Here is a 27,541-nt window from a genome sequence, read left to right on the forward strand (position 1 = left end):
ATACTCTGCTGATCCGATGTCGGTGCGAATTACGGCTGGAATGCGATTAGGTGCGGGACCGAGTTGAACGGAATCGCGAGTTTAAGCTAGTATCACTTTGACGGCGTCGTGAGTAATCAAGGCTCCAGCAAGCAGAACGTGAATCCGCCGGAATGCTCCAACCCGGAAGCGTGCCGTTGAGGTCGGCATACGTTGATGCACGTGCGACCGTCCAAGCAGCACGGCTACCGGTGGACGGACGAAGCCAAGCGGTACTTTAACTGGACGGCCAGCGGGGACCTCGGGGACCGACTGCCGGAGGAGAGCTCCTACGAGATGAGGTCATGAAGCGGCACGACATTTGCGATGGTGAAGGAGGGATTCGCCGTGTCGAGTGGGTCCGAGTTGGCGGTCATCGAGCGCAGCTAAGAGGTCATTCCGGAGGAGGATGATGAAGGGCGGGTGTGGTTGTGTGGGTGGAGGTGGCCGAGCAAAAGTTGAGGAAGCAGGGAATCGAACGCTGGGCAGTCTTAGTGCGACTTCGGTGAGTTGTACGTGACGTTGGGCAAACCCAGCTACGTGGACAACAACGGCGTCATCTACCTGGAGCAGGAACCGGCGTTGAACACCCTGCGTAAGGTAATCAACGCCAAGTTCGTTGACAGCAACGCCACCGACAAGTTCTACTTGGAAAACGAGCCGTGCATGGCCAAGTTCCACCAGGACAACACGTTCTACCGCGCGTTTGACCGCAAAGCCATCAGCTGTCGCCGCTACAAGGTCCAGTTCATCGACTACGGCAAAATCGAAGTGGTGGATATTACAGACCTACGCAAGAACGTCAACTGCGGCCGCGTCCCCATCCAGATGACAACGACAACCGGAGCCAAGCTGCCGTGGGCTGCGGATATGCTGCACAGTAGATTCCTTCCGCGTTTAATCGCCGTCCCCACCAGAATCTGCACTGTGCCTTCATCAAACCATCCGGCGACGAACCAGCTGGCTGACCTTCGAAAGCGTATTGGACGCGTGCGTCTCGTGATTTATTAAAATTTGTAGCACTAATATTATTTTTCTAAATAAACGTTTTGAAATTTAATCTTATTTTGATGAAAACTAAAGAAAACGAGTTTTGTCTATTCAACAACAGGTGGCAGCACAATATTCCCGCTATCCAAGAGCTTTCCATTTTTGCCACCAGGGGGCTACTGCCGAATCGAAATTTACACATTGGATGCGTTTCGGCCCAGAATCCAGCCAATGTGTTCCGGGCTGTTTACACGGCTCGATGGTTCAAGCGTGGTCTTGTGCGAAAATGGTTGGATTCTACACTTTTTGGTGTAATTCTTATCTTCAGTGTATATTTTTCAGAATAAGGCTTTCTAGGCAAGTGAAAAAAAATATAATTTAACTCAAAAATGACGAACTCCTCATCACAGTGTCCTGATGCAAACAATGATCGAGCTGTAGCTGTCACAGCCCTGCGAAGTATTTTGGCTGAAATATCGGGCAATCAGTAAAAATAACCAGCTAGAAGTCGCCTGACAAAAAAACTTTTGCTAGAAAGAGATAGGAAACCTGATGCAAACAAACGTCCAGCTGTCATGTAAACATAATTTGAATGTGTTGGTAAATTTCTGACTAGAAAGCCTTATGGAACACCCGACGGCATGTTTCTCATTTTTGCCGCTAGGTTCGCATGTTTGATGTGCGATTGCCCTCTAGCGGTGGTTTGACGAAACTATTTTAAAACCATAGGTGGCGGCACTGTTCACAAAACCGGTTACCGTACTGAACCCTTATGTTGGAATAAACATGGTTTTTGAAAAATTGTTTGTTTTTAGTTATTTTTTACACTTTCCTTAACTTTTTCATTTTATTACGTAACAACACATACTTTCTGATGATTTACAACATAATATGTTTGTGTTTCCGGATATTTGCATGATTTTTAAAGTCCTAAAACAGGTACTTGACTGTTGCCTGAAATGATTATAAATATTTATCAAATCAGCTGTTGTTTTTGTTATTATTTCGGTTACACTTGCAAGGCGACTGTTGCTGGCCTGGAATTTTCCCCAATCGGCGTCCAGGTCGTCTTTGTCCACTGGCAATCTATTCGCCTATCCGGGGACAAACCGTCAACACATCGGAGCTCCCGTAACCCCCGAGCAAGAAGCAGGATCAGAGCTTTTGCACCCCAGCGAAGAAAGCCGATGGTCGGGTCCGACTCGGGCTTAGGCGTGAGTATGAACCACACGACGGTCTCTAGGAGCAAGAGCGTGACGTCCGGACCAGATTTGAGCAAGCAGATGCATTACGAGCTTCTTCCAGATGAGAGAGTAAGGTGATGTAACGCGTATCACCGGTGCCAATGCCGGCCGGCAAAGATTCTCGGGTTCGTCGACGACCGGATTGAGTCCGTCAACATGGAGGATGACAAAGTTGAAATGGGAATCCCTTGTGAAATGGACCTCGACTTGAGAATATCGACAACCACCTTCCGTAAACAACCAGCCAAAACTCGTTCATTCAAACCCAAATAACCAGGGCGTTTTTTTCGAAATCCGTAGGTTGCCCGTCAGCAAATCGGCCACTCCTTGGCCCAGTCATAGTGCCCAGGTACAAAATCGTAGCCGGAGGGACCTTCGAGTTGGGCGCGATCTGCTCCGGGACAGCGTTCGTCAAGTTGTACCGGGAAATTATATTTTGCTGGCTCTTTACGAGACTATCGTGCTAGGCCGAGTGCGGAACACGGCGCTGGACGCGGATTATAACCTCGGAGCGGTCCGCTTTGAGTTCAAACTGCCCACGGGAACCAGTATACGTCATACTGGTGACTTCTCCTCTACGACCGCGATGGAGTACTCGGAGGAGTCGAGCTACGACAAGTTGCGTCGGTAAGGAGGATTTCTGCGGCCCCGCGAAAACATCAGCACGATTCCAATCAGCTGGTATCAAGATCCGACCCGATCCGAGAAGGCCCTTCTGTAGACAGCGTTACGAAAGATGAGGAGAAATCCTAATGAACCAGTCCGCCTCCAGGCGAACTTCGATCTAAAAATTCACCGAAAATCATTGTTCCAACGAATTTTAAAGAAAGGTCTGGAAATGTTACGTGACTTTGCTAATGCTTTGAATTTTATTCTGGGCCGTAATTTTAGTAGCATTTTCTATAATTTCAATATGAATGAGTATCCAGTACATGGTTTTCAATTTAATTTACACAGCAAAAAATCCGATGGTAAAATCGCATGCCAAAGCATGCACATCACCTTCGTCAAAATAAACACTTAATATTACACACTGCATGTACATTTTTTGCAAACACAAAAAAAAGTTGCAACCGACGGGATTCAAACCCAGCACCATCAGTCCGCTCGGCCATCAGACCGATGAAGAATGGAATGGATAAACGCATATATAGGCATGACATTTCGGTAAAGTAGGTTTCCCATACTGATGGGCTACATATTTATGTAATATTACACAGAATTTCATAAAATAATGCAAAATTTATTTTACACCCAGGTCTTTTACACGCAGCTGGATTACTACTTTATTTGCTGTGTAGTTTATTTCAAGCAAAAAATAAATAAGTAAAAAGTGAGTGTAGAAATCTAAAAAATCTTTAAAGTGCCATTTTTTCAGTAGTCAAAGATAAACTACACAGGATAATTGCAAATAAAAATACAAAAATTGCGAAGAAAAACATAAAACAAGAGATGGTATATTTTCGTCGAATAAAAAATGCTCAAAACAAGCGAAAAAATATAATAAAAAAGCATTAGAGAATTGAATAATGGATTTCAAATTATGTTTATATTATGTAAACATTATATATATCATATTGATTTAGACTACCCAGAGAAAGTTTCAATTCAAGTTCAAGTTAGATAAACTTAGTAGTGTTTACATAACATTTTTTAGCTAAAATTACAAAAAATTAAGCCAATAAGTAGTTTAAAATAGCTAAATTTAGGTAAATTAATCTAAAAATAAGGAATATTTGGTTGAATTTGTTTTAGCTTACGAAAGTTATAGAATTATTTAAAAAGTCAACACAAGTAAATATTAGTAAAGTTACAAAAAATAGTTTAAATCAGTTAAAATAAATTTCATTTTATTTAATTTCATAAAAGTTTGTAAAAACAACAATTCAATTAAGTGAAATTTGCAGTTCAAATTTGGAGGATGCTTACATTGTAATTTTTAGTTAAAAGTACTAAAAATAAGCCTAAGTCGGCCTAAGTAGCTTAAAATAGCAAAATTTAGGTAAATTTTATTAAAACTAAGGAATATCTGGTTGAATTTTGTTAAGTTTATTAAAAATATGTTACAATTTGTTTTAGCTTGCAAAAGTCACAGAATTATTTGAAAAGTCAACACAAGTAAATATTAGTAACGTTACAAAAATTTAGTTTAAATTAGGTAGTTAAAATAAATTTAATTTTATTAAATTTCATAAAAAAAATTGTAGACAATAATTCAATGAATGTTTGTAGTTTAGATTTAAAATACAGTTCAAATTCGGTTATATGTAAATTTAGTTAAAATTTGATGAAACTATGTTAAATTTAGGTTAATTTTGTTAAGTTAAAACCTACTCCGGTGGCATCGCTGGCGGCGGTTGGACTCGCAATCCAAAGGTCGTCAGTTCGAACCCTGGGTGGAAGGATCCTTGGAGTAGAAAGAGGTTTGGGTGCTCTCCCCATTCAAGCCTTCGGACTCCTAGGTTCGAGCAGAAACTTGCATAGAGACCACAAAAGACCTGGGGGTCGTCAATGTGGATGGTTTGATTTTATTTTTTTAGTTAAGTTAAGTTACAACAGTTAAAACTTGTATGAATATGAAAAAGTAAGAAAAAAATGTTAAATTTAAATAATTTTATCTCTTAAGACAGTTTTTATGGTAAAACAAGTAAACCGCAGTAAATTTTAGTTAAATTAGTTAACATAAATATTATTTAGATACGAGTTTAGATAACATTTGTCAACAAAAGTTCAATTAAGTGAAATTTGGTTAAGGTTTCTAATATAAGTTGAATTAACTTAAATTAGTAAAAACTGGTTAAAATAAGTAAAATTCAATTTGAATTAGGTAATGTTAGGTTAATTTAATTTAAATTAGTGACGGTACGAAAACCAAACTCACGACCTATGGATTGGAAATTCAGCAAGCCGCTAGTCAAAACCTATCCCTTAGCTGTCAGGATTCCCAGTAACCTCACGGCCACGGGAGCTCAACGACATTAGTTCAATTTAGTTCAAATCATTTAAGTAATATTTATTTAAATTCCATATCATAAATTAAATTTTATGAAATTCAGTTTATTATCATAAATTAAATGCTATTAAATTTAGTTATCTTAAATAAAATTTAGTTAAATTTGATTAAAATTTGTTAAAATCAGTTTGATTTCGTAAAATTTGGTTAATATTAGCTACAATTGTTTCAATTAACTCAAATCAGTGAATACTTGTTTATTCATAATTTTATGTTGTTTTTTGGTTATTGCATTTTTTCCATTTTTGTATTTTTGGCATTTTTGCAATTTTGGCATTTTTGTATATATAGCCTTAGTATCAAGTATTTGTTTACTTTTTGTTGTTTATTTTTCAATCTTTGTATATTCTTTTATTTGTGTAGTTGTGTATTTTGTATTTTATATGTTTGCAATATTTTTTTCTTTCCTAGTATTTTTATATGTTTGTAGTTTTTCAAGTTTTTTTTTGTTTTTTTTTTTAATTTTATGATTTATTTGTATTTCAGTAATTTTATATTATTTTCATTTGTGTACTTATGAATTTTGTAGTTTTGAATATTTCTATTTAGTATTTTACAATTTTATATTTTTATAATGTTCTATTCTTGTATTTTCATATGTTTGTAGTTTTTAAAGCTGTTTTTTTTTGTATTTTTGTTAGTTTTTATTTTTTTTTTTGTATTTTTGTATTTCTGTATTTTAGTTTTTACCCCAGTATCTTGTATTTTATACCTTTTGCTGTTTATCTTTTAATTTCTGTATTTTTATATTTTTAGTTCGTGTTGTTTTGTTTATCTGTATTTCGTATTTTTCTTTTCTTGAATATTTATTTGGTTTTTAACGCTGTTTTTGTATTTGTCCAGAGTTTTTTTTAAAAAGGACCTATAAGCTATTGTCTTTCATATGTTTATAGGACCCAATAAAAAAGATGTGATAGATGTGTAGTTTAAGCATTCCAGTCTATTTTTGATTGCTGTTTTTTTATCGTTGTTTTTTTCTATTTTAATATTGTTTGTGTATGTGTAGAAAGCTGTATTTTATTTAGTATTTATGTGTTCCTTTTTTATATTTACCCCAGTTTTTTTTTGTTTTTATTGTTTAATTTTTTTATTTATGTATTTTGATACTTTTTTTGTTTAAAAATCTTTGTAAATTTTTATTTGTGTACTTTCGTATATTTGTATTTTGTTATTTTGTATTTAGTATTTCTTTAATCATGTATTTTCTTATATTTGTTATTTTTAATCGTTTTTTTATTTTTATATTTTTTGTGTTTGTGTAGTTGTGCTTTTTGTATTTTTGTGATTCTGTTTTTAGTATTTACCTGAGTGTTTAGTATTTTTATTCTTTTTGCAATTTTATTTGTGTAGTTATGTTTTTATGTATATTTGACCGATCTTAGCGAAGCTACACCAAAATGTCACATTTTTCAATTTTCAATGTGATTTTTAATATAAAAAAAATATTTTTATTATGATTCAATAATTGCAATGTGGTTTGATTGCGTTTTCTTACCTTCAAAGCCAAGAATATTGGCCAAATATGGTCTGCAAGCCATTGAACGGGAGAGGAGTTTTTTCATAAATCTGTTCCTTTCGTTGTCCCGTCACGAAAAGAAATGGCTGGCAAAAACTCAAATTTCATCCAATTCTTTCAGTTCAAGGAGCAAAAGATTCGTTTTTTAATTTGTGATAATGTGTAGAAGAGCAAAAGTTTTAAAAATCAAAATAGCAAATCTGTAGCGATTTTTGTAGCGTGCCTTTTAAAAGTTCAGTTTTACGATGTTGTCCCGTCACGCAACATTTTTATTTCAGGGGAAGCACAGGTACTATATGGTTCATTCTGCATGATATTTCTTTGGGACCATCCACAAACCACGTGGACGCTTTTTGGAATTCTCAACCCCCATCGTGGACAATTTCCATACAAATAAAATCTTTTTGTATGGAGCGTGGACAATCGCCGAACCCCCTTATTCGACTTTATCGATGAAGCCTTTCCTACAGATCAAGCCTCTCGGGCGCCGGAACAAAAAGGGTGTGATAAGTAAATTCTCTCTCGGAAAAGAAGTAAAAAAGGAACAAATGCGGAGCACTTTAATAAATCAACGCTGGTCAGTTGAGCTTCCAGGCGACGGAACTCGGCCAGTCCCGGCCCCTGGAGTTGCGAGAGATGCAGCGAGTTGGACAGATCGGCTTCGGTTTGTCCAACGGGTAACATTGAGTTGGCAGCCGATGGTTCGCTCCGGCAGCCGTTTGGCTCAGCACCGACAGACTGCGCTGGACGGACTGTTGGGGCAGACAAACTGCTGAATGGCCGGGTACGCAGCGGTCGGTTCGACGGCCTGCTCGTATAGTATCTTGCGCTGGTCGTTCTAAATAATGCTCTGGGTGTGGAACTGCAGGTCTTGCTGCATCGGATTGCACGGCTGTTCACTTGCCGGCCTCTGTTGCTGTAGGTTTGTGTAGGCCACTACGTTTACATGAGCATACGGCGTAAGATCTCGCTCTGCTGCTCAGGTACTGCTGCTGGGCCAGCAGGCTTTGGGCCAACATGTCGACCAGACGCTTGAACGCCGTGCTGGACTCATCACCAAACCGTGACGTGACTTTGTTGATTCAGATCGTAAGACTCCGACGTGTGGAAGCCACGGTTGTCGTACGCCTCAGGTCACTATCCGTAGTGACGCTGGTTCTACTGCTGTGGGAAGCGCCTGTTGCCGAAGGTGTCGCTGTTCGACAGAAATGCCAGACAAAAGTTCTTCCCGCTTGACTGTTTATATGCCGGAAGCGCGATCACAGAGGAACCCTTTGATCGCCATGGCGGAAAATTCAGGCGTGTCGACCGACCAGTTGGTTCCTGTTCGAAGAAATACTAACATTAAGCTTAAAAGAACACTTTCAATATAATCTACAAACCTTTTTAAACGCGTTTCACGCGTTGGCACCCTAAAACATTGTTGACAAGGCGGGGTGGTGCTTTATATCACGTTAATCTTCCTCGATTTAGCACAAACATACGAATCCAATCTGTGCCACTCCAGCGCGCCTATTGAGAGTCTTGACTTTACATGTGGTTCTTGTCGAACAGGAACTCGGCCAGCTTCCTGCCCTCCTTCGGGGCGTCGTCGCTGTCGGTCATCTTTCGCAGGGTGGCGATCTTTTCGGCCAGTTCGCGCTGTCCCTTGTGCTGCTCGTCCACGTACTCTCCGGTCAGGTAGTCGACCAGGTGGTAGTCGTTCTTGCCTCCCTCGCAGACGAATGCTGAGGGACTTCCTGCTCCTTCTTCAGGGCATCCTCCAGAGCGGACAATCCGGTGGTGGCGGCCGAGCCTTGTAGCTATAGTCCAGCTGGAAGATGTTCTTGTTGACCGATTCCTTTCCGCGCATCAGGGCGTACTCAATCAGCTTGATGCCGTGCTCGCGCTCCTCGCCGGCGGCGTGGAAGAACTTCTCGAAGCCGGGCAGGTTGATCTTCTCCTGGGCAAATTATGCGGCGTACTTGAGGTACACGATCGACGCGTCGAACTCCTTCTTGATCTGGCCGTGCAGCGCGTCCACGCAGCTCCGGTGCAAGCCGTCCCACACGTACTCGCGCTTCAGCTCAACGCCAGTTTGCTGGGCCATGGCCTACCAGGAACCGTAGCAGCAGGCACAGCTGCAGCGGCAGGTTAGGAAGTGCAACCCCGGTGGTTGCACGGGCCACGGCGACGGATAGATTGTGCAGGGCCGTGCACAGGATTTTCGAAAGGAGGGTTTTCTCGAAAGGGGCGCATGGGGTGCTTGTTTAGGTTGCAAAAGGGCGCTAACAGTCAATCTTTAAACTCAATAAATTATACTTTGGTATATTTTACACATATTTTGCTGGTTCAAATCCCGCGGCGGACGCTCTAAAATTCTAAGTGTAAATATGGGTATCCGGCGCCGTCGCTTTGTGCCTTACTCAAACAGGGCGGCGAAGTCCTTGTAATTAAAGGAAAACACTAGTGGTTGGTCTAGTACCGGCCGACAGATATAAAGTCAACTTCGTTTTTTTATATATTTTACATTGGTGCAACAGGAGACTACACTTTTTGAATTGGCGCTACAAATCGTGTTGAATAGCGCAATAAAGGGGGGCGTTCATTCGGAATTTGAGTGAATTTGAGATTTTTACGCAAATGAGAGTTTTGGCGTACATCGGAAGAGGGATGGGCCGTTCACTTGTGAAGCGTAAAACGGGGGTTTAGTGAAGAAGTGTAGCAATAATTGCTCAAAACAAGTTTACATAAGTTTTCTTTTTTTAATATTAAGAGTAGTTCACTACGATTTCGCAATTTTTTGCACGATTTTTAACTTTTCATTTTTTTGATTTGGATGAAACTTTACCATGCACCATGCATTTTCTATGTCAAAAGAAGCAATTTTGCATCATTCGTTTTTCTATACAAATGTCCATACAATTCTGGGGGCTGGTCATATTAAATTTATATGCAAATGAATGAATTTCTATATCTTGACAAGGGATTTTTTAATCGATTTGGTGTCTTGGGTAAAGCAAAAAATCCGATTTTTTTATGTTTTAGGGGACTTAAAAGACATCTTCGGAGCTTTAGTGATGGTGTAAAATCTGGTTTAGGAGAAATGATTTTTTTGAAGAAAAAAAAACGGAAAAGTGGACAAAAATGGCTGAAGCAATTTTGTTAACAAAATGTTCCGTTTTCAGGTTAAAGCTAATTTAAGGACTGCATTTTCAATTTATTTGGTTTCTTTTCATTTTAAAATAATACTTCTGGAATTTAAAGTACCCTTAAAAATTATATTTGAAGAGCCAAGAAAATTTTGTACAATTTTCTCTCTGAAACTTTCAAATCGAGCATTTTGTTTCTGAGATACACAATCTCGAAGAAATCAAATCGATGCCCATTTTTTCGATTTTTTTATTTTTCCCTTGTCATTTTGAGCAACTTTTGTTCTACGAAAAACTTTACTTCTCTTGTTTTATGTTGTTTTTGTTCCCTTTTTAGTTTTTATATTTGCATTTATCTTGTTTAGTTGATATTTGCTTTTGGTAGTATTTGGCTTATTCTAGCACCTAATTTGTCATGTTTTTTACAGCCAATTTTGCATTATTTTCACTCTAGAACAAACTACATTTCATTTTTTTACTCTAGAACAAACTATTATCATTTAAATAGAATACAATAGAAACAAAAATAGAAACAAAATACAGAAAATATTAGTGGCCAAGAAAAACAAAAACATTGGTAAAGTCACATAAGACAAGTCACACGTTCAACCCTAAATTTTTTTCAAATTTTAAGAGTTCTTCTTTCCAATGCTTTTTAAAGGTCGAAAATTGGTTAAAAAATTGATTTATGGCGAATTATTAGATCGAACCCCGTCTAGAGGTAGGGTTGGGTTGTAGCTGGATAAACTGAAAGTGTTCAACTGATCATAACTCGGAAACTACTAGTCCGATTTTCAATCGACTTTTCTTTGCATTCCCTATGTCAAAAGAAGCAATTTTGCATCATTTGTTGTTCCATACAAGTCTCCATACAATTTTGAGGGCTGGAATGGGTATGTAAACGTATGAAATTTTGTATCTTTGGACGGAATTTTTTGAAAATCTGAAAAATTAGATAAGAAACTTCATTTTTGGGTCAAACATTTGTAACAGACTTTTGAGTATAAAAATGAAAAAAACAGCAATTCCATATGAAAGTTAAAGAAAAAAAATAAAAGTGCTTCGATTTGGCTCAAAATTTTTCTGGGGGTTCCTTGGCCAAAATAATTAGACCCGTATTTTTTTGTTTGGCCATTAGGGTGGCCTACGTCGTGTTAGGGTGGTCCGAAAAATGGCCATTTTCGTCGATTTTCAAAAACCACTTTTTCAAAAATCATAACTTCGCTCCATTCCAACCGATTTTAGCTGTCTAGGGTGCAAATGAAAGATGATAAATTGGACTTCCAAGAAAAATAATGTGGAGTTTCAAAATCTAGCCTAACATTTGAAAAGTCTAATGAAAACATCAAATGCCGTTTTGACGGTGTCTGGACCAAAGAGCCTATATCTGAAAATATTTTTAACGGATTCCTCGGACAATTTTACATAACATATCAAAAATTGGGCGAGGTTCATTAACAGGATTCAGAGATATGATTTTTGAAAATAAAATCCGGGTTTTCGACGCGCCGCGCGCAAAACGGAGATTGACGAAATCGGCAAAAAATCAACTTTTTTCACTAAAACTGCGATAACTCGAAAATTTCAGCGATGACCTATAAATGTTAGGGTACCAAAAGTTGCGTATTTCAATTACGAAAATTTTGGTACCCTAACATCTATAGGTCATTGCTGAAATTTTCTAGTTATCGCAGTTTTAGTGAAAAAAGTTGATTTTTTGCCGATTTCGTCAATTTCTCGTTTTCGCGCGCGGCGCGTCGAAAAACCCGGATTTTATTTTCAAAAAATCATATCTCTGAATCCTGTTAATGAACCTCACCCAATTTTTGATATATTATGTAAAATTGTTCGAGGAATCCGTTAAAAATATTTTCAGATATAGGCTCTTTGGTCCAGACACCGTCAAAACGGCATTTGATGTTTTCATAAGACTTTTTCAAATGTTAGGCTAGATTTTTGATACTCATTATTTTTCTTGAAAGTCCAACTTATCATCTTTCATTTGCGCCTAGACAGCTAAAATCGGTTGAAATGGAGCGAAGTTATGATTTTTGAAAAAATGAAAATAATGGCCATTTTTACTTTTAGATCAGAACCTTTAACTTTCATAACGTCATGATTCGAATTGGACGCTTCGAAAGACACTTAATCTTGTTTTATTAATTATTTGGATATAAGTTCGCATTATGAATGTCAAAACTGTGTTATTTGATGAATTCCAACATCAACTTTCATTTAAAGTTTGTTTGAACGGTGTAGTTATTGCCAAACAATTAAGTACAACAAAATTATAAGTTTAAAAATGCGAAACATTTCACTTGAAATATTTCATAGGCGTTCGAAGCACCGGGAGGGCAAAGCAGAAATTTATGGTTTCGATTTTCAAATTCTAGCAAATTTTATATAAACTATCGATTGTTTTGATGTTAACAGCTTATTTGAGACCTAAAGAATGCCATTCACTAACATTTCAGTCCAAATTCATGCGATTCATACGTAAAATCGAGTGTCCGGAATTCGAAGCAAAAGTGTCCGGATTTCGAATCAGCTTTCATCAGTGTCCGGGATTCGAAGCACAACAAGTCATTTTAATTTTAAAATTCTGATGAAAAAATGTTAGAAAAGACATATTTTGCATGCATTTTCTTGAAACTGACTGTTTTTACTACATCCTGATGATATTTCTATATTTCCAACTTATTACATAATTTTTTGCCAGCTATAACAAAATAATATGCTACTAAGTGTCCGGATTTCGAATCATGACGTTATGGAACTGCTGAAAAGATAATTTTGAATATATTTCCATCGATTCCTTGACTTATCCGAAGAAACGTCCTAGAAAATCGATAAAAAGTAACAAAGTTGCTACAGGAAACAAAGATATATTTCTATTTACCCCAGAAAATGTTCCGAAAAGGCACCTCTCTCATAAACAAAATTAAAAAAATGATAAAATAATTAACATATTAAAAAAAATACTATCAACGCCTGAAAAGCACCATAGAAATGATGAAAATATTTTGAAAATAAGATTTTAAAGAAAGTTTTAAAAACACGTAAAAAAATAATCAAAAAAGTTAGCTTAAGCAACATAAAAATGATAAAAATTGCACCTTGTAATGAAATAAAAATGTTAAATAAAACAATTTGACTACCTTTTTGAAAATAAAATTTCACTAGAAATGCCCTCATGACGAAATAAAAAAATGAGAAAAAGTAGAGCAACATAAAAAAAAGATCAAAGATAATTCTAAAATAGGATTTAACCAGTGGCGTTTTGTTAAAATAAAAACAAAATAAAATTATTTGACTATCGGCGCTCCTCAGGCTATAAAGACTGTTTAAAATTAGTCAAACAAAGTTTGCCAACCGGCGCAAAAAAATGTTGTAGCTAGAACGCTAAACAGATTTTTTTTATGTTACCGTACGAACCGATTGTCAAACTTTGTGTGGCTCTTATTGAACAGTCTTTATGTTGCTTGAGGGGCGTCGATAGTCAAACTTTTTTTTGTTGAATATTTTAATTTTGTCATAATAGCGTTTCCAGTAAAATCGTATTTTTAAAATATTTTTATCATTTTTAAGCTGCTTTGGGCACCGATTATTCAACTTTTTTTCAATATTTTTAGCAATTTTTTCCAAACTCATAAGGGCGCCTCCAGTAAAACTTACATATTGAGAATTTACATAAAAATGTGTACGTCATAGGGGCGCCTCCATTCCATTTTCCATATCGAGAATTTGCATGATTTTTTAAAGTCGCCTCCAGTAAAATTTTTCATATCGAGAATTTGTATGATTTTTTTAGTCATAAGGGCGCCTTCAGTTTTCATAACAAAATTTGTTTGATTTTTTTAAGGTCGTAGGGTGCCTCCATTCAATTTTTATATCGAGAATTTGCATGATTTTTTAAGTCGTAGTGGCGCCTCCAATTAAATTTTCATATTGAGAATTTTCATAAAAATGTTTAAGTCATAGGGGCGCCTCCAGTCAATTTTCATAATAAGAAATTGTATGATTTTTTTTAAAGTCGTAGGGACGCATCCATTAAATTTTTCATAGCGAAAATTTTCATGAATTTTTAAGTTGTAGGGGCGCCTCCTGTCAAATTTCTAATACTGAAAATTTGTTTTAAAAAAATTAAGTCGTAGGGGCGCCACCAGTTAAATTTTCATAATAAGAATTTGTATGATTTTTTAAGCCATAAGGGCGACTCAATCCAAGTTGCCTTATCGAGAATATGCCTTTAAAGTCGTAGGGGCGACTTCAGTCATATTTTTACATTGAGAATTTTTGTATTTTTAAAAATAATTCATGGGGGCGCTTCCAGTCAATTTTTCATATCCAGAATTTGCATGATTTTTTGAAGTCGTAGTCCAGTCAAATTTTTATGTTGAGAATATGTTTAAAAAATAGGTCGTAGGGGCACCTCCAGTTAAATTTTCATATTGAGAATTTATATAAAAATGTTTCTTTCATAGTCATAGGTCAAATTTTCATAATAAGGATTTGTATGATTTTTTTTTAAGTCATAAGAGCGCCTCAATTCATTTTTTCATATCAAAAATTGGCCTGATTTTTCTTAAGTCGTTAGGGCGTCTCCAGTCAAAATTTTATATTGAGAATTTGTATTGGAAAAAAATTAATCGTAGGGGCGCCTCCAGTTAACTTTTCATAATTTTCATAAAAATTTGTTAGTCATAGGGGCGCCTATGACAGGGCAGTGCGTGGCCGAATGGTTACGCTGTCCGCTTTGTAAGCGGATGATTCTGGGTTCGATTCCCATCTGCTGCAACCTTCCATCGGATGAGAAAGTAAAATGTCGGTCTCGGCCTTGGTTGTTGTTAGGCCGTTAAGTCATTCCAGGTATAGGAGTCGTCTCCATGCCATAAGTACAAACAACACACCAAACCAAGCCTACTCAGGTGGAAGGGCGCCTCCAGTCAATTTTTATAATAAAGTTAATATGATTTTTTTCATGTCGTAGGGGCGCCTCCATTCAATTTTTCATATGGAGAATTTGCATGATATTTTTAAGTCGTAGGGGCGCCTCCAGTCAAATTTTTATATTGCATATTCGTATTGAAAAAAATTAAGTCTCAGGGCCTTCAGTTAAATTTTCATAAAAATGTTTTGGTCATAGGGGCGCCTCGATTCAATTTTTCATCCCGAGAAATTGCATGATTTTTTAAGTCGTAGGGCGCCTCCACTCAAATTTTTATATTGCATATTCGTATTGAAAAATATTAAGTCTTAGGGGCGCGTCCAGTTAAATTTTCATAATTTTCATGAAAATGTTTTAGTCATAGGGGCGCCTCCAGTCAAATTTTTAATATCGAGAATTTACATGATTTTTAAGTCATAAGGGCGCCTCCAGTCAAATTTTCATAACAAAATTTGCATGATTTTTTAGTCGTAGGGGCACCTCCATTCAATTTTTCATATCTAGAATTTGCATGATTTTTTTAAGTCGTAGGGGCGCCTCCAGTCAAATTTTCATAATTTTCATAAAAATATTTTAGTCATAGGGCACCTCCAGTCAAATTTTTCATATCAAGAAATTGCATGATTTTTTTAAGTCATAAGAGTGCCTCCAGTCAAATTTTCATAATAAAATTTGTATGATTTTTTTTAAGTCGTAGGGGCGCCTGCTTTCAATTTTTCATATCGCGACTGACTTTGCATGATTTGTTTAAGTCGTAGGGGCGCTTCCAGTCAAATTTTTATATTGCATATTCGTATTGAACAAAAAATAAGTCGTAGGGGCGCCTCCAGTTAAATTTTCATAATTTTCATAACAATGTTTTAGTCATAGGGGCGCTCCAGTCAAATTTTTCATATCAAGAAATTGCATGATTTTTTTAAGTCATAAGAGTGCCTCCAGTCAAATTTTCATAATAAAATTTGTATGATTTTTTTTAAGTCGTAGGGGCGCCTGCTTTCAATTTTTCATATCGCGACTGACTTTGCATGATTTGTTTAAGTCGTAGGGGCGCTTCCAGTCAAATTTTTATATTGCATATTCGTATTGAACAAAAAATAAGTCGTAGGGGCGCCTCCAGTTAAATTTTCATAATTTTCATAAAAATGTTTTAGTCCAGACAAATTTTTCATATCGATTTGAAAAAAAAATCTCTTTGGCATTTTAGCAACATAGCTAAAAAAAATCGGCCCTTCGGGCCGAGGGGCGCATGGAGTGTAACTTACTTAATTTGCCAGGGGGGGGTTAAACCCCTAAAACCCCCCCCTTGTACACGGCCCTGAGATTGTGGTTTCCGTTCCGACGGAGATTTTTATCGCGGACGGCAACAATCAAAACAAAATATGGTTTGACATCTTGTTTTGACTGTTCTCGCTGTCAAAAGCGAGGCGAGAAAGAGAAAAACGATTATGGCGGCAGCTGTCACGCTGGTAGTAAGCGATTCAAAAAATGTATGGGAGGAATCAGTTTAAATTCAATATTTTCCAAGTTATGCAAAGTAGAGTCATAAAATTTGACCTGGTGAAAGCTTATTTTTTTTAAGACCAGCAGGTCAAATTTTATCCGGCTGCGATGTGTATTTTCTGAGTTATTTGCAAAAAACTGAATTTCTCAGAACAAATTTGAATTTTTTACCACCAAACGAACAGCGCCATCTATGAGATTTTTTTGCCCGTCGGGTAATCCATTAAAACTTTTTTTGAAATATTTATTATATTATGCGCAAAATAAGGCTGTTGCAAATATTTTTTGATGTTTATGTCGTTCAAAATTGCAAAATTAGGTGTCGCTGAGCCTAAAATCGAGGATAATCGCTTGAAAAAATGGGAATTTTGCTTTTTTAACAAATCTGAGTCACAAATATCAACTTCCGGTCACGCAGAACCGATACCGAATGTTTCGGATACCGGTTCTGGAGGTTCTTAGGCAGAATGGTCAAGCTACACTTCATTCATCGTATGGGTCATTCGCTCCCATTGGTAAATAAGGTTATAAAATTAAATATTAAATAAATTTTTAGTTTGGTTAGCATAAAAAACAGTTATTTGATAGTTTATTAAAAGAGGTTCGGATGGCTTACAGGAGGATAATTAAAACACGTGTGTTACGTTTAGAGCGGTTGTTAAAAGACTAAGATTTATTGTAAACAAAGTAAACAGGAACATCTGCTGACAGTTCTGTTGGCGCAGTAGCGCGCAAAGGTAATGGGGCAGTGGTTGCCATCTCAACACCCCTGCTCAACCACAGCACCGTCCAAGCCCGATCTTCGTGCACAACTCCCTGAAGGAAGTCACCGGAAGGCCCTTGGTCATCATGTCGGCCTGCTGTGCCGAAGAACGCACGAACTTTAGCTCCAACACTCCCTCGTTGATCAAATCTCGCAAGAAATGAAACTTCGTGTCGATGTGCTTGAGCCTCCCGTGATCACGCGCATCCTCGGCAATCCGAATTGTTGATTGATTGTCCTCGTGCAGGGAAATCGGCCCGTCCGGCTTCAACCCCAAGTCGCGGAGCACCCGCACCATCCAGAGAGTATGGCACGCGGCGGTACACAGCGCTGCAAGTTCAGCTTCCGTCGAGGACAACGAAACGGTTGGTTGTTTCCGGGTAATCCAGTTCACCGTGCAACCGTACAGTTTGAAGATGCACCCTGTCACCGATCGTCGATCGACCAGGTCATTCGCCCAGTCAGCGTCACAGAAGACTTCCAGCAACGGCGCCTCCTTCTCGATCCGATAGACAAGCCCGACATCCAGCGTTCCTTTGACATACCTGAGCACCCGTTTAAGGTGGATCCAATGCTCATCATTCGGGCATGCCTGGAACTGGCTAAAGTAGTTTACTGCAGCAGACAGGTCCGGCCTCGTGGTGAGTGCCGCGTACATCAAACAGCCAATGAGTTCTCTGTACGGTTTGGTGGTACGCTGCGTTTCAACTCCCTTCTCCAGTCGCAAACGATTCTCCATCGGCGTCGACGTCGGTTTGCACTCCATCATGCCGAACCGTTGCAGCAAACTCTCGAAATACCGCCGCTGACTGATTCGCATGACCCCTGTCTGCCGATCGATGGTCAATCCAAGAAACTGTCTCACCTCGCCGGCGTCCGTCATCTCGAATTCTCCGTTTAAGCACTTTTTCACGACCTTCACCAGCTTCAGCGACGACCCAACAACCAAAATGTCATCAACATACAGTACTACGATGATCTGCTCTCTTCCGGTTCCTCGAACGTACAGGCACTGGTCGTTAGGACTACGGACAAACTTCAGCTTCTGGATGAACTCGTCGAAACGCTCGTTCCACGCCCTCGACGCTTGTTTGAGCCCGTACAGCGAACGATGCAGTCGGCAAACGAGGTCCTTCCCCTGCTGAAACCCGTCAGGCTGCGTCATATAGATTTCTTCGTGCAGGATCCCGTTCAAAAACGCCGTCTTTACGTCCATCTGGTGAACGTGCATCTCTTGCCGATGTGCCAGCGCCAACACCAGTCGCAGCGTGTCCAGCTTCGCCACCGGGGAGTACGTTTCCGTGTAGTCGAATCCCACCTTCTGGCTAAAGCCTCTAGCCACCAGTCTCGCCTTGTATTTGTCGGCCACAACTCCGTCACCGCGTTTCACACAAAACACCCACTTGCAGGTAACCGGCGTGCGACCAGCGGGGAGCTTCGTCAAGGTCCAAGTTTTATTGCGCCCCAGCGAATCGATCTCCTCGTCAATGGCAGATTTCCATCTGCACCAGTCGTCCCGTTTCTTCAGCTCAGCAATCGTTTGTGGAATGTTGTCAAGGAAACTTGTAGCACACAAGGCGAAACCAGCGTAATCCATATCGTAATCACGATGCCAGGATGGAGCTGTACGATCCCTCGGCGGTCTACCTGGATCAGCGTCGGCACCGACTTCAGGATCTTCTCCGACAGGCCCTTCTTTTGCGGCGGGAACTCCTCCCGCGTCCAGTTCTTCTTGATCGCCGTCAGCTTCTTCGTCGTCGTCGAAACTGCCGAACTCTTCATCGGACGTCACTTCTTCTTCTCCCTCGCGCTCGGCCGGCGCGACAGGGGCGACAGGTTCTTCAGCTTCGTCAGGAATCGGGCACACCACGAACTGCTCCACTTCATGCTGGTCGTTCTTCTTCACGGTCGTTTTGGTTTCGACAAAATCCACATCTCGAGCAGTGACAATTCGTTTGTTGACCGGATCCCAGACCAGATACCCGTTCGCAGCGTAACCGACCAGGAAACCACGCCAAGACTTCGGGTCCAGCTTCTTTCGGAGTTCCTTCGGCACATGTACAAACGTTTCGCACCCAAAAACTCGCAGCTTCGAAACGTCCGGCTTTTTCTTCTCCCAAAGTTCGAACGGTGTTTGTTTGTAAACAACTGCGCTGGTAGGACTCCTGTTCAGCAAATATGCCGCCGTTCGCACCGCTTGCCCCCAGAAACGCTTGTCCAGTCCCGAATCCAGCAGCATTGTCCTGGCCTTTTCGACCAGTGTCCGGTTCATGCGCTCGCTCGTCCCGTTCTGTTCCGGTGTGTACGGAACGGTAAACTCGATCTGGATCCCCTTCGTACGGCAAAACTGCTTGAAACGCCGGCCGGTGTACTCGCCACCGTTGTCGCACCGCAAACGGGAAACCTTCGTCTGGAACATCGCCGTGGCCAGCGCCTCGTACTGCTCGAAACAGCCCAGCACTTCGTCCTTCGATCGCATCAGGAACACGACGGTAAAGTGACTCCAATCGTCTATGAAAGTCACAAAAAATCGATTACCGTCCAATCCATGCGGCGAAATAGGACCACACACGTCCGAGTGTATTAGTTCGAGAACTCGAGACGAATGTTTACCACCCCGCGGGGTGAAAGGTTTGCGGGTTTGTTTACCTTCGATGCACGACTGGCAGACAATCGTTTGGTCGACTCCTTTGTCGACTGTCAGTGTCAGCCCTGACACCATGTCGTTTCGCGCGAGATCTGTCAAACTTCTCTCGTTGAGGTGGCCAAATCGACGGTGCCACAACACAGAATCACTCTGAACGCGGCCACAAGACAACAGCGACTTCTCGCAATCGAAAGGACGAAAATCCAGCTCGTACAGCTTATCACGTCGAGCACCACACACAACAATTTCGTCGCCGCGGTAAATCAGCGCTTTACCACCGTCGAAAACAACCCGCATCCCGGCTTTCTCGATCCGTACCACGGAAAACAAGTTGTAGCGCAGTTGTGGAACAAAAAGAACATCTTTCACAGTGCACTCGACGGACCGGCCACCCACAACAGAAAACATCTTCACAGTGCCAGCGTGTTCGGCCACAATAAACTCCCCGTCCTTGGCCACAGCAATCTCGATCGGTTTGGACAACTTGTGCAGCTCGACAAACAACTCTTTCTCTCGCGCCAGATGGTCCGACGCCCCGGAGTCAAGGAACCACTTTACCCGCCGCTGCACTTTCTGCGGCTCGCCGCCGCTCACGCCCACAAAACAAACACTGTTTCGCTCACTCGTGCCAGCAACGTTTGCTTTTGCACCGTGTTGTTTTTGGTTGTACTATTGTTTCCTCTTCTTTTTCTCCGTGCAGTCTACACTCTTGTGGCCTTCCTTTTTGCAGCTGAAGCAGCGGATCTTCTTCTGCATCTTCATTCCGGAGAAAGCAGCAGCCTCGTTCCCGGCGGTGAGCGAATCGACGCCCAAACCCTTCTGCTTCGTCTCCTCGTCTAGCAGCCGACATTTGACGAATTCCATCGACAGGTTCTCCTCCGCCATGGTCTCAATCGACGTCACCACGGTAGCAAACGCCGAACCGAGCGTCAGCAGGAGGTGACAAACCGCGTCAATGTCGTCCATTACGGCCCCGGTTCCACGGAACTCACGCACCAGCTTGTCGAAGCGCAAGAAGTGGTCCGTCAAACGGCCACCGTCGAATCGCATGCTCAGGATTTGCCGCTGGAGATGCATACGGCTCGCGACGCTCTTCCGTTCGAACACATTCTTGAGCGTCGTCCAGATTTCCTTCGGCGACTGCTTGTCCTGAACGTACTCGAGCTGGGAATCGTGAATGCGCTCGATCAACAAACGCTTGCACTTCCGCCTTCTCTTCAGCTGTTCCTTCCGCCTCTTCTCCTTGTCCGCCGAAACCGTCGTCGAATCTTCCGTCTTCGGAATCAGCTCAGGAAGCTCTCCAACCTCGTGTAGAATGCAGTCGTCCAGCTCGTACTCCTCCAGGAGTACCAGAACTCGATACTTCCACGCGGCAAAGTTCCTGCCGTCAAACAGCGCGACATGGTAGCGATCCTCGCGCACAACCGCGTCCTCCGACATCCCGACAAGTTTACTAAGAAACGACAACCCGGATTAGCAACGGGCTGGGCCCATAACCTAAAAGAGGTTCGGATGGCTTACAGGAGGATAATTAAAACACGTGTGTTACGTTTAGAGCGGTTGTTAAAAGACTAAGATTTATTGTAAACAAAGTAAACAGGAACATCTGCTGACAGTTCTGTTGGCGCAGTAGCGCGCAAAGGTAATGGGGCAGTGGTTGCCATCTCAACATTTATTTCATGGAAACATAGTTGATCCATCTCAAAATGTAAAGTAAGAATAATTAAAAAACATTGGTGACGATATCTTGTTACACAGAAAAAATCAATTCCCGTAATCGTGAATTAAGTTCACGAATGTGAGATCCACGAAGGAATTTATTCATTAGTATGGTGCATTTGCACCAAAAACGTGAATATATTCCTTCGTGTTTCTCATAATCGTGAACTGACTTCACGGTTTCGAGAATTGATTTTTTTTCTGTGTAGTCAGGAACTGGAAGGTCTTTTGTTCGAGTCTCGATATCGGCACTTTTTTTGGTTGATGAACTGTTTTGAAAATGAACCTATGAGAATAACGCTTTCGCTAATCTTGAGATTTATCCTCTGTGTCTGTTCACACCTTTATACTACTAGATCGTGTTCTTTATTTTCTGGGATGGCGCTGCCCAACTGTGGGTGTAGCAGTTGGCCACTATTGCTAGTACCAAACAACTAAATCTTCTTTCAAGCGCAAAGATTTTGACGCCATGGAAACCTAAGTATTTGAAAATATTTCACAAAGTGAAGGCGCAGGATACTGGTATTCACACATAGAATTTCAAGCGCTTGCCTCATGAAGAGATTCGTTTTTTTAAATATAATTTGATTTTCAACTGCAATGATGTCAATTTTTCGGCAATGTGATGCAAAAATTGTGGTAAAACAAATCATATATGCTGATTAAAAATTAATTTTCAAAACGAAGTTTAAAAGCGCTGTGAAAGTTTAGAACCATAGAAAAATACAGCAGCAGACTTTCCATACTGCCTCTTTGTCTGCGTGTTTCACTCCCGGTTTGTTGATGCTAAGAATAAAACAAATTTTAATTAAATTCTTCCGAATAAAAATCAATAATGGTGTTGTTGTCACCTTCAGCAACACTTTCTTGAAATTATGCCAGAGTAGTGGCATAATAAAGTATACCATCGCCGATACGCGGCGCTACTTGTTCTCGAGAAAAAAGTGATACAACTTGTTTTTGACAGTTGGACTTCTATTCTATGGTTGAACTCTGTTGAACTATAGACAAATCCAGCGAAAGCTCCACGCTGCTTTTTGATGGTGAGAGATTTGACAGCTCCCATACTAAATGTCTCGATTTTCATACTTTTTGTTAATTTTCTTCTAAAATAAAACACTTAACATATGAAAACTATATATTTTTGGTTCCCAAATTTCCTGCTGAATCGAATGGTGTACTTATCTCAATTGCAAATTTTTCGAACAGTTTTTATTTTAATAATATTCTAGACACATTTTGTGCACCTAATCAATCAATACTTTTATCATAAATAATCATTTTATTGCTTAAAAGTTAAGTTTTCCTGAGCTCCCATATTCAAATACATGGAAGCTGTCATTTTTAACACCATTGGCCACCTAGCGGCCATTTCAAACTGGATACGTCTATTTGACAGAGTTTTGTGAAGGTGACACATGTACACTCAAAACTAGAGAGCCTGGATCTTATTAGAGAACGGACATCTCAAACCAAAAGTACCAATCGAAGCACGAGAACTGTCAAACGGAGGTACCAATCGAGCAAAATCCTTTGTCTTATGCTCGTTTGGTACCTCCGTTTGACAGTTCTCGTGCTTCGATTTACTGGTTTGAGATGTCCGTTCTCTAAAAGATCCAGGCTCTCTACTCAAAACTGATATACATATAATCTGCCTAGTATTCGAATTGATTTCTGACAGCCAATATACTAACTTTTTGAGAACGCATTTGTTGTACAGTGTTACGCAGAGCTGTCATAGCCCTGCGAAAAAATGTTTGCTATCATCGAGTGGTCAGGCAAAAAAAAACAGCTTCAAAATGGTTCCAAAGGGAGCGTTTTTTAATTACGTAACGCAAAAATTTTAAATTTTGGACCTCCGCAACAAAGTTTCTATACAATCTGTTTGTATTAATCTGGAGTTTTTTTTAAAAGGTCCAATAAACCAAATTTTTAGTTTTTGCTTTTTTGGGTGTTTTTAAACCGCATTGAGTTAGGGGTGTTAAAACACCCAATAAAGCAAAAACTGAAAATTTGGTTTATTGACCTTTTAAAAAAACTCAGATTTATACAAACAGATTCTACAGAAACATTGTTGCGGAGGTCCAAAATTCAAAATTTTGCGTTACGTAATTACAAAACGCTCCCTTTGAAACCATTTTGAAGCTGTTTTTTTCAAAAACTGGAAATTTGGTTTATTGGACCTTTTAAAAAAAACTCCAGAAATAAGTATGGAGCGTAACACGGTTTTCGACCCCCTCCTCTCAAATTACGTAATAAAAGAATGCTCCCAAGGCCAAAACAAACTTACAGTGTGGTGGTAAGAAGGATACATTGAAAGCCCGACCATGGTAATTTTAAGAACATTTGCTAAAAATGCTGCTTATTAAATTAACTGTGGCTTTTTGGTGGAAGTAAGCGCAAATATGGTAAAATGTACCATGCTTCCACAAAATTGCATGGTAGCAATTACGAAATCATTATCATTCTCTCCATATTGGAGGGTTAAAATTACCATACTGCTCTCGACATAGTAAAACTGACTGCGTTAATCAGTCAATCCAAACACGGAATGTTTTCAGCAAAAATACGTCGGTGCGTGTTCTCAATTTAACCCCACAATATGGTAGCAACTACCATGGTTGGGTTTTCAGTGTACAAACAATGTTCAATGATTACTTTTTGTATGACTTCTATTATATCAGCTATAGGGCCGGTATGCTGTTCAAAAGAAAGGGGGTCAAGAAACAGCTTTACGAATGGCATTCTCGAAAAAGACTAAAATTTAGGCTTTTTGACGATAACATTAAGCCTGAAATTTAGCCTTTTTCGTACTAAAACGAAACTAGTCTTTTTAAGACTAACCCATCATTAGGCTTAAAAAGACTTAACACGGTTAGGTTCGATAAAGCCTAATTTTTAGTCTTAAAAGACTAATGTCGGCTTTGCGTGTAGAAACTGTCAAACGAAATCTCTTTCCACCTGATTGCGTTCCTAGCCGCCGATTCGGACAGATTGGTGATTGCGGTCTTTCAAAATTACGTACTTTCAGCGTTAATGATGGCTCCAAGAAAGTTAAAAGACGGTAAGTTTATTACTTAGACGTGATTTGTGGATATTGACTGAAAAAAATATTCGATCACAGGAAAAGATATCAAAATGGTGCAGAGGGCTAAAAACTGCAACAAGGAGGAGCTTGTCAATGCGGTTTGTAAAAAAAAATGGTGGATCAACACCCTTTCTTCATAGAATTTTGTTTTGTTTCAACAGCTTGGTGATGCTATTTCCTCGTCGATTCCGGAAGTTCCTATTGATTCCAAGATGAACGCGAGGGTTGCGTCCGAAACATCGGACGACCAAGAATCATGTGGGTCGTTGGAATCATCGCTGGATTCCTCAAGTAGGTTCGATCCGGAGGAATTCAGAAGGGCACTCCGGAAGAAGCCACGCAGACGATCCCGTGAGTCTCGGTTGGCGAGTATTTCTCCTCGAAGAAAGTCAAGGAAAGTGTATCCAAGCAGTTCCTCTTCAGAGCTGTTTAGTTCTGATCAAGAAGAACTCCCACGTAAACGTCGGGACAGAAATCGTAGTTCGAACTCTGGCAGGTCCGGAGTAAAATTACAGAGACAGAGTTCCAGACAACAGTCCCGTGACAGACGGCGGTCTAGATCTAAAAAAGTGTCTCACACTAGGAAGCGTAGTCCTCCGCCGCGGTCATCTGACCGATCTAACCTCTCGCGACAGCCAAGTCAGCACGCAAATCGTGGCGCAGGAAGACGTTCCGGCTGGCGGTTCAACACAAACAAACCGCCACGAGCAATCCAACAAGCAAGATCACGCATCCATTGTGGACACCCGCATCAGGTACTTTAAAAGATTTTTTTGTTTCATACATTGCTGGCACTGCCCTCTGAGAAAAGTAACGCCCTGATCAGCCTGATAGCTGGATAAAATCGGGCTGACGAAGTCGGATTGGGCGTTTAATTGGTCGGAGGGTGGAAGCAGCGAGCCTGGACACACGATTGATTGCTATTCTAATAAAGGCGTTAAGTTACTGCTGCAGTTACTGATAACGTCGACCCTCAAATCTCTCAAACAATTGATGTTTTCCCTTTTTCATATCTTTACTCATCAATCAACCTTAGCTCCCAAAACCGGATCCCGCAGTCGCCCAATACCTCCCAAAATCGTACGCACCATGAGCACAACTCAGCACCAGGAACAAGCGGCACTTCTAAACAGAAGCAGAGTGGCGGAATGAGTGCTGGAGGTGGCCGCGCTGGTTCTGGAGATGGCCGAGCGGGTGCTGGAGGAGGCCGAGCTGGTGCTGGAGATGGTCGAGCTGGTGCTGGAGATGGCCGAGCTAGTGCTGGAGGTGGCCGCGCTGGTTCTGGAGATGGCCGAGCGGGTGCTGAAGGTGGCGTTAATTTTGATGAGAGTCAGCTGAGCGTTCGAACCAAAATTCAAATTCTCAAGGAAAAATTGGCAGTTCTGCAAAGGACTGTAAAACTTGAGAAAGCTAAAGCTGATTCAGATGACCACGCGCTCGAGCTTTCTAAGAAACTAGAAGCTTTCCAAGGAGGAAATGAATTTGCGAGGGTGAGTAAAACATTTATATTTCTATAATTTCCTGCGGGATTTTTTTGCCATATTTGAATCAGTGTTGGAATTCTCGCGCTTTCGCGTTAAATTACCGAATGTTGCTCGCTAACTGAGATGATCAAAAAATGACGAGGGGATTAAAAGCTAAAAAGCCCAGTTACCGAACAAGCACTGTATATTGAAATAAACGACTAGCACTAGGCTAGAGCGAGAGCGCGAGCGAAATGGCGAGGAAAGGAAAGGATTACAAGTTCTCTCCCTCGCTCATGAGCGAGCGAATCTTTCCTTCTTCTCGCTCGAATTCCAAAACTGATTTAGACGTAATGTGTGCATAGCGCCGATTAAATACATTAACACAATCATCTTTCATCCCTTTCTAGATCAAGTTCACTGAGGTAGAAGATTTTTCCATTACTTCTGCTGATTTGGATCAATTGTCAGGCAGAGCCTCTAGCGACGGCATGTTCGTTGGCCTCCTGTTGATGGCTATTCTTGGACCAGACAGGTTAAAGAAAATGAGCGCCACTGGACAAGCATCCCGTCGATTTGCTAAGAAATTAAACGCTGACGGCACACCGGCTTATCCGGAAATGGAAGCAGTCGACAAAACCCTCATGAGTTTTTATGTGGTAAGTTTCTTTCCTTTCTAATTAGTTTAAAACTTCAGCATTCTTAATAGTAACCATTTTGTTTTCTGTTTTGCAGATAAAGTGGCCGAACGTAATCAGATGCGTTTGGGTCCATCAAAAATCGCATCAATCAGGGCAGCCTGCACTGAAAAGGAGATTCGTGGGTATGTGACCCGGAAGCTGTCGAACCACAAGAGACCAGCTCCTCAGAGAAGGCAGCAAAACGAGCAAAAACTCGCAGATGTTGAATAATCTTTATTCAACATTGTCTATAACTTACGTTATCTCTGATCAACGTATTTTTATGAACGTTTAATGTTATCATACAACTTTTTTTAAATCTTTAATATTTTGTCTTCAATAAATGTGAATTCTGACTCAAACAATTCAATCAAAACATGATGACGTATTTTGTTTAATCTTTTAATTTAAATTGTTGTTTTAATTCCATTGGAAATCAAGCAGTGTAACAACAGTGTAAATAGGCTGATGCTGATTTGTTATCAAAGATCTCGCATCTATTTCACGTCAGTGAATGATTGCATCAAGACTAGCAGGATAAAGGTACATTATTCTTTGTTTAAAAACTAACGTTAGTCCATTTACAATGTTTTCCTCTCAATCGTTTGGCAGTGATTGTGGTCAATGTTTGAAAATGAGTTTTTGTTGGAGTTGTTTTTTGTTTGTTTTAATCGATGCTTTTTTAGAAGTAGAAGCCGTGAATAATAAATGACAGATCTATGTTTATTAGCACTTAAACTCCCATGAAGAAAATTATCCGCGGACTACCAAGCTCGCGAAAAAGTCGGAAGTCAAACTTTGACAAGCTGTATCTCGGCTCC

General features: G+C 40.2%; 2 protein-coding genes and 1 pseudogene across 3 annotated transcripts; 2 read left to right on the top strand and 1 right to left on the bottom strand.

Moving 5' to 3' along the window:
- The first annotated feature begins 2,010 nt into the window (after window positions 1-2,010).
- On the top strand, window positions 2,011-3,131 carry LOC119765166. Of its 2 annotated transcripts, none has more exons than XM_038248499.1 (2): window positions 2,011-2,326; window positions 2,553-3,131. In XM_038248499.1, exons 1-2 carry the CDS (start codon window positions 2,196-2,198, stop codon window positions 2,881-2,883), a joined length of 462 nt encoding a protein of 153 aa, XP_038104427.1. In that variant the 5' UTR covers window positions 2,011-2,195; the 3' UTR covers window positions 2,884-3,131. The 2 variants fall into 2 exon arrangements, 1 of the variants encoding a protein (XP_038104427.1); XR_005276536.1 differs by having other exon boundaries at window positions 2,326-2,484.
- A 5,031-nt stretch (window positions 3,132-8,162) lies between these two features.
- LOC6049366 lies at window positions 8,163-8,885 on the bottom strand (annotated as a pseudogene).
- A 16,201-nt stretch (window positions 8,886-25,086) lies between these two features.
- Window positions 25,087-27,040, top strand: LOC6054161 (circumsporozoite protein). Its single transcript, XM_038249542.1, has 4 exons — window positions 25,087-25,332; window positions 25,614-26,067; window positions 26,451-26,699; window positions 26,776-27,040. Exons 2-4 carry the CDS (start codon window positions 25,726-25,728, stop codon window positions 26,869-26,871), a joined length of 687 nt encoding a protein of 228 aa, XP_038105470.1. The 5' UTR covers window positions 25,087-25,332; window positions 25,614-25,725; the 3' UTR covers window positions 26,872-27,040.
- Window positions 27,041-27,541: the final 501 nt, after the last annotated feature.

Source organism: Culex quinquefasciatus, chromosome 1 (genome assembly GCF_015732765.1).
Source record: "Culex quinquefasciatus strain JHB chromosome 1, VPISU_Cqui_1.0_pri_paternal, whole genome shotgun sequence".
Taxonomy (NCBI): domain Eukaryota; kingdom Metazoa; phylum Arthropoda; class Insecta; order Diptera; family Culicidae; genus Culex; species Culex quinquefasciatus.

What these genes read in the sequence shown, in the direction of transcription:
- LOC119765166 (XM_038248499.1), top strand. Translation starts at nt 2,196, where the DNA reads ATGGTCGGGTCCGACTCGGGCTTAGGCGTGAGTATGAACCACACGACG. An exon ending in CTTCCAGATGAGAGAGTAAG is followed by an intron (nt 2,327 to 2,552) that starts GTGATGTAACGC and finishes CGAAATCCGTAG; the next exon opens with GTTGCCCGTCAGCAAATCGG.
- LOC6054161 (XM_038249542.1), top strand. Translation starts at nt 25,726, where the DNA reads ATGAGTGCTGGAGGTGGCCGCGCTGGTTCTGGAGATGGCCGAGCGGGT. An exon ending in GAGGAAATGAATTTGCGAGG is followed by an intron (nt 26,068 to 26,450) that starts GTGAGTAAAACA and finishes ATCCCTTTCTAG; the next exon opens with ATCAAGTTCACTGAGGTAGA. An exon ending in CCCTCATGAGTTTTTATGTG is followed by an intron (nt 26,700 to 26,775) that starts GTAAGTTTCTTT and finishes TCTGTTTTGCAG; the next exon opens with ATAAAGTGGCCGAACGTAAT.